The sequence below is a fragment of the Macrotis lagotis genome, chromosome 5, assembly GCF_037893015.1.
Source record: "Macrotis lagotis isolate mMagLag1 chromosome 5, bilby.v1.9.chrom.fasta, whole genome shotgun sequence".
NCBI lineage: Eukaryota > Metazoa > Chordata > Mammalia > Peramelemorphia > Peramelidae > Macrotis > Macrotis lagotis.
The window spans coordinates 14,272,214-14,279,186 of record NC_133662.1 but is presented as its reverse complement, the minus strand read 5'-3'; the positions used below and the strand labels follow the sequence as shown (position 1 = coordinate 14,279,186).

General features: G+C 36.4%; 1 protein-coding gene across 1 annotated transcript; it reads left to right on the top strand.

Moving 5' to 3' along the window:
* Positions 1-3,608: 3,608 nt before the first annotated feature.
* On the top strand, positions 3,609-6,181 carry LOC141489622 (brain acid soluble protein 1 homolog). Its single transcript, XM_074190154.1, has one exon. The coding sequence runs from the start codon at positions 3,684-3,686 to the stop codon at positions 4,398-4,400; it is 717 nt and encodes a 238-aa protein (XP_074046255.1). The 5' UTR covers positions 3,609-3,683; the 3' UTR covers positions 4,401-6,181.
* Positions 6,182-6,973: the final 792 nt, after the last annotated feature.

Genomic DNA, 6,973 nt, shown 5'->3' with positions numbered 1-6,973 from the left:
CCGGATGTGGGCTCGGGTCCTCGTGGCGCCAGGGCTAGTGCTCCGTCCATTGCGCTACCTGGCCATAACTACAATAATTACTATTATTATTTTTTTAATTTTAATTTTTTCTCTCCCCTTTATTGCTCAAGCAAGTCTATATTTATGGGGGGAGGGGGTATTTCATTTACTCTTAAACGAAAATATTTTATTAATGTAAAAACACCCATTATTTGTACAAAATGAGAATAAATATTAAATAAATAAAAAAGAAATAGCGTTAAAAAAAGAGATGTATAAAAAGATAAATGGAAAAGGGGAAAAATATTGTCTAGACCATTAAATTTTATACATCCCTAAAAAGGAAGATAACATATCTCTTGAGAATTTATTTCTTATAGGATTTTTAAAAGGTTGAAAATAGTTGAAGAGATTATGGTTAAGAAGATATGGGTATGATTGATTAGTTCTTGTCCTTCATTATTGAAGACCACCAAAATGACATCCCTATGTTTGAGACAAATTACAGTGCATCTGACTGGCTGATCAGACCAGTATGATCTCAGAATGCTCTACCACATGTCAGACACAAATAGTATTCAGGTAAACACCTAGGGTGTTTTACTCTAAACTTAATATTTCTCCTGTTTTCTTTGAGCTACTTTAATTCTTCCTTGATCATAGAGCTCAGCACATTCTCTGAGGAGGGCACCCTATGCTGGGAAGTCCTGTGCAGGTGTCTCTCCCATGCCTTACAATCATTACTAAAATTCCTGAGGCCTTCAGGGTGTCCTAGTATTTAAAAGTACTTAGAAGTTCTATACATAATTAAATCAGATGTGACTTTATTAGGTACTTAGAGGTTTATAGTACAATAGGGGCAAAGGTGGGATTGTACTTAGAAGGGTTGCAAATAAAGAGTTTAGGAAGTTATCTTTCTTTAATGCATATATTAACAAGGGTTTTAGTGCTGTGGTTATGTGCTAAAGGGACAGTGGGAGAGAATGTACCCCATATTTTGATTGGGGAGTGCTCTAGGGCTATTGTTGAAGTACTATAGAGACAGAGATAGAGAGAGTATACTTAGGTGGACTCGACATGAAAGCATCATGAAAAGATATGCCTTGCTCAAAGCTTTGGTCACAATTGGAGGAAGCATATTTGGGGTGGGGGGGCAGGCGGTACAAATAGTTCATGAAATGATTTGACTTTGCATGATGCTTTGGCTAATGAGAATTGGGTGTCCATGGAGGGTACTTGAAAAGGGGGTAAGGCATAAAGTGATTACAATTTGATGTGATTCATGATTCTTGAGAAATAAATTTCTAATGAGACAGAAGATAAGGAGGCTATTTAATGAGTATGAAGCAATACTGCTTATCAATCAAACAAGTGGCCAATCAATTAACCTTTGATTGATACTACTATCAGATCACATAAAAGGAGTATATTTTGACAAAGGGTTGAAAATGCAAGACAGAGTTAAAACAATAAAAACATAAAAAGAAGGAGTATACTAGGAGAAGGCTAGGCATTAGTGAATAAATAACACCAAATGAAGAGGCATAAAAACCTGTTATAGTAGAGGAAAGAAGGGAGGGTGTGAACACTGAGTAAATCCTACTCAATAGATTTGACCTAAAGTGGGAATAACAATCCCAATTGGGCTAAAAAAGCTATTCTACCCTACAGGGTAATTGGGGGGGGGAGAAAAGAAAGGATTGATAAAAAGGAAGGTGAAGGTATAAGTGAAAATAAACTGAGGGGGCGGCTAGGTGGCATAGTGGATGAAGCACCGGCCTTGGAGTCGGGAGTACCTGGGTTCAAATCCGGTCTCAGACACTTAATAATTGCCTAGCTGTGTGGCCTTGGGTAAGCCACTTAACCCCATTTGGCTTGTAAAAACCTTAAAAAAAAAGAAAATAAACTGAAAAATAAAATTTAAAAGGAAAGTTAAAGGGGAAAGGAATAAAACATTTGTGAGGAGGAATTAGAGAAAAGGAAAGTGGAAAGTAAGAATGGGGGAAAATATCCTGAAGTGAAATAAAGATTTATTAATATTAACTGTAAATGTGAAAGGGATGACCTCTCCCATAAAACAGAAACAGATAGCAGAATGGATTAAAAACCAGAATCTTACAATATGTTGTTTATAAGAAACACATTTGAAGCAAAGTGATATACATACAGGTTAAAGGTATGGAGTACTATAAGTTCCATAAGAAACCATGAATGGTTGGACTCTAGAGATGCATTCAAATAATTATAGGAACTGATGCTGAGTGAAGGCAATAGAACTAAGAGAACATTGTACACATTAACAACATTGTGAGCTGATCAACTTTGCTGGATGTAGCTTCTCAGCAGTTATTGAACTTGAACAATCCTATCCACATTCAGATGAAGAAAACAAATCAAACAAAACAAACAGAAAACCCCCAAAGAATCTGAATGAATACTTATATTCACTTTTTAAAGATTTCTTTTTTGGTTTTTCCTCCTATCTCATTGCTTTCTTTCTTTTTTCTTTGTCCTAATTTTTCATACAGAAAATGACAAATATGTAAATATGCTAAACACAAATGTACATGTACAATGTTCACTAGACTATTTGCCAATGAGGGGAAGGGGTTGGAAAAAGGAAGGTAGAAGGAAATTATGTAGCTTATGCATGTGGATGAATGTTGAAAAACTTTTATAACGTATAATTAGAAAAATAAAATGACAAAAAATGAAATATTAACTTTTTCAATAACAGAAGAAAAAATGGAAGGAATTAGAATAGACAATGGGGAAAGGAAAATGCTAACTCTTTGCAGTTGATATGATGGTATACTTAGAGAATCCTAGAAAGTCAACTAAAAATAGCTCTTTGAAACACTTAGCCACTTTAGCTTTGTTGCAGGATATAAATTACGCACAAAAGTCATTAACCTCTCTATATACTACCACCCTTATTATATATTACTATCTCCTGCAGCAGGAGATAGAAAGGGAAATTTAATTTAAAGTTACAATAGACAACATAAAATAATTGGGAGTATACCTGCCAAGACAACCCAGAAACTCTGTGACAGTTTCAAAACACTTTTAACACAAATAAAGTCAGATATAAACAACTGGGAAAATGTCAGTTGTTCATGTGTAGGCTGAGGTAATCAAATAAAAATGACAATTCTACCTAAATTAAATTTCTTATTCAATGCCAGGTTAATCAAACAATGTAAAATTATTTTGTGGAGCTGGAAAATATAATAACAAAATTCATCTGGAGCAATGTATATGTGTATATGTATATATACACGGGAATGTGAACATTATTATTTTATCAGGGTATATAAAATTTACATGTAGAGGAAGTGTTGAATTTTTTTTAGGTTACAGTTTTTTTGGTTGTTTTTCAAGGAAAATCACTAGAAAATCTGACCAAGTGCAAAAGTGATTTTCTTAAAGTGAAGTAGCATGAAAACTTGATCAATTCCTTTAGAAAATAAGTTATGTGAGCAGCGGCGGCACTAGAGGCGGCAGCATTGCTCCAATAGGCTCCCCACACTCCAGTCTCCGCTCTCCAGCCCGGCAGAGGCATCGCACCACCCAGCCCAGCCCAGTGGACCCCAGGCTCCCCGAGACTCTCGTGGTGACGCCGGGGTGCACCTCGCTCACACCGAGGGGGCAGAAAAAAGGAAAAACCCAGAACTCCAAAGATGGGAGGAAAACTTAGCAAGAAGAAGAAGGGGTACAATGTAAATGATGAGAAAGCCAAGGATAAAGACAGGAAGGCTGAAGGAGCTGGTGCAGAGGAAGAAGAAACTCCCAAGGAGAATGAGACCCAGACAGTGGCAGAGACCACAGATGTGAAGGAGAATAACAAAGAGGAGAAGACCAATAAAGATTCCCAGGTCACTGCTAACAAGACTGAAGAGAAGGAAACAGAGAAAGATGCAGCAGCTGGCAAGGAAGAATCTCCGAAATCAGAGCCTGAGAAACCAGAGGCTGTTCCTGATGGAAAGGCAGAGCAGCAGAAGGATACTGAAGGAAAGCAGGCTCCTGCCTCTGCCCCAGTGACCAGTAGTGATGCTTCTAAGACTTCAGTGCCTACCACTGAGGCAAAGGTCTCCCAGTCTTCAGAAGCCACAGCAACTAGTAAAGTAGATGACAAGAGCAAAGAGGAAGGAGAAGCCAAAAAGACTGAGGCTTCCATAACTCCTGTCGCCCAAGAAACTAAAAGTGAAGTGGCTCCAGCTTCAGACTCAAAACCTAGCAGCAGCGAGGCTGTGTCTTTTTCCAAGGAGACTCCAGCAGCAACGGAAGCCCCTAGCTCTACACCTAAGGCCCAGGAACCTGCAGCCCCAGCAGAAGAGGTTAAACCTTCTGAAGCTCCAACCGCTAATTCGGATCAAACCATAGCAGTGAAAGAGTAACATGAACAGCCTATTGAAATAATAATGATGATGATGATGATGATGATCACTTAAAAACAACAAAAAAAAAAGAAAATAAGTTATATGGAGAATAGAAAACTGAGAAACTATCATAAGAAGATCCATAGAAGTACCATCATGCTGTATTCCTAAGAACAAATGCTAGAGTGATAAAGATGTCTTGTAGGGTCATGAAAGGTTGATCACTTAGCCTTGTATTTTAGAAATGCTTCTCTTTAGCATACCGCTGTACTTGTAGAGTCATTTTGTTGGAGTCCTTACCACCTGATCACCAATCTAACCATTTTATATGTATTCTCTACCACAACTTCATCTTCCCCACTCAACTTCATCTGTCCTCCTTTTTCTACTCCCCAAGTTAAAACTGGTAAAGAAAAGTGAGGAAAAACCAGGACATAATATTACAGTGAGATTTCTTTGTGACATACCATTGTATAGATACACTAATTATGGAAAAATAATTGAATCAATTTTCTGGCATTGCAGCATAATATCTCACAGCTCTTCTAATCAAGAATTTTTTGTTATTAATAACTAAATTGCTCCTTTTTTGCTGCAGCTTACTTGTTCCTGGTTGTATTGATTAGAATGGTGTTTTTTTTAAACTTGCATTTGAGGTACTGTATTTTAATAAGTCTATTAACAGAATTAGATGACCTGTGGAACATGTGCTGAATTAGCTGTGGCATTTCTATTCCTTTTAATCACATGAACACATTTTTTCATCTTCTTTCCTTTTAATTTTCTTTTTCTCTCAGTTCTCTTCTTTTTATATTGTTTAGCTGCACTGCTTCTCTCAATTTTAAAACACTTCATAGGATGTTAGTTTATTGCTGGAATTAAATTTGGAAGTCTTCTAATTCAGTACCTACATTTTGTAGATAAAGGGACTGTGGCCTTGGGACATCAAGTGTCTTTGTATTTGTTATAACATCTGTATACATATAATATGTAATATATATAGCATGTATTTGTTGATCTGTAGGCTGTGGTCCCATTTTGGAAACTTGCTCATTTAAAAATAAATGTACATCTCTGGTCAAAAAAGAAAATAATCAAATTTATAAAAATTTTCTGTCTCATTCAAAACTAACATAGTTGTAAAAAGACTTGGGGTACAAATGACAAGTTAGCTTTCAGTTGATGAGAATAAACAAAATAATAAAAAGCAAACCATGAAATACAGAAAAAAAAATTGAGCACAAGTTGTCAAAGATCATCTTGATGTTTTACTAGACTCATACATATATGTATATATTGGAAATTTATGAATATTTTATATCATATAATCTTAGGACTAGTAAGAATTTTAGAGGTCATTTATTTCAACTCCTAACCAAATCATGAATACTGGATATAACAGTCCCAATAAGTAGTCTGTCAAAAAGCTCTAAGCTTAAGTTGTTAAATTTTAAAATCTATTATTTATACGAGCTGGCCATGTCCTTCCCATCACCCAACTTTAGGGCAGATCTCCCCAAAAGACACTGTCCCATGCTTTAGATTACCCCATGAGTCTGTGCCCTTAAAATTCTAGATCTTAAGACTCTAGTAGTGCTTATCAGATAGTGTGGTCCAGGAGAGGAGATTAGTAAAACTTAGGCAACTTGCCACATTGCCACAATATCAGCTGGGGCTGTTGTGAGCCAAAACACCTTAAGCGAAGACCAGGGGATGATTTTTGAGTTCACTTTGCCACCCAAAGATTAACCTGGGATGCAGCTTTGGGCCATTGGAGCAAAGAATATATAATGCTAGAATTTACCTCCCTTGTACACTGTATAGATCATATATATATATATATATATGCATATATATATATGTATATATGCATATATATATATATATATATATATATATATATATATATATATATATATAGTTTTTGTGTTATCTAGTCTCTTAGAATTTGAACTCCTTGAGGAAAGAGAGACCATTGTCTACCACTTAATATAGTAACTCTAATATAGCAAATAATTTTTAAATGCTTATTGTTACCACCTTGTACCTAGACTGTTGCAGTAGTCTGATGGTTGGTCTCTTTGGCTACATTATCTCATTCTCGCCCTACACTAGTCTACCCTCCATGTAGTTCTCCAGTTTCTCTTTCTGAAGTGCAAGCCTGACCATGCCACCCTTCACCCCATTCTTCAGTAAACTCCAGCAGCTTCTTGTTACCTCCAGCTTCAAATATAAAATCTTTTTGGCTTTTAAAGTCCTTCATAAACTGACTTCTCTCTCCCTTTCCATTTTTCTCATACCTTATTCCTTTCTATGTATTCTGCAATCCAGTGACACTGGCCTCCATATTATTCCTTGCAGTGAACACCATCCCCTGACTCTGGTTATTTTCAATCTCTGTTTCCTATGCCTGGAGCTCTCCTCCTCCTGGCTTCTTTGGAGTCTGACCTAAAGGTCCACTTTCTTCAGAAAACCTTTTCTGATGCTCTTTAATGAAGTGCTTTCCCTCTAAATTTATGTCTAATTTATCCTGAGCTAAGCAAATATTCCTTTGCTTGTTGTCTCCTATTACACTGTGAGCAGTGACTTGA

What these genes read in the sequence shown, in the direction of transcription:
- LOC141489622 (XM_074190154.1), top strand. Translation starts at nt 3,684, where the DNA reads ATGGGAGGAAAACTTAGCAAGAAGAAGAAGGGGTACAATGTAAATGAT.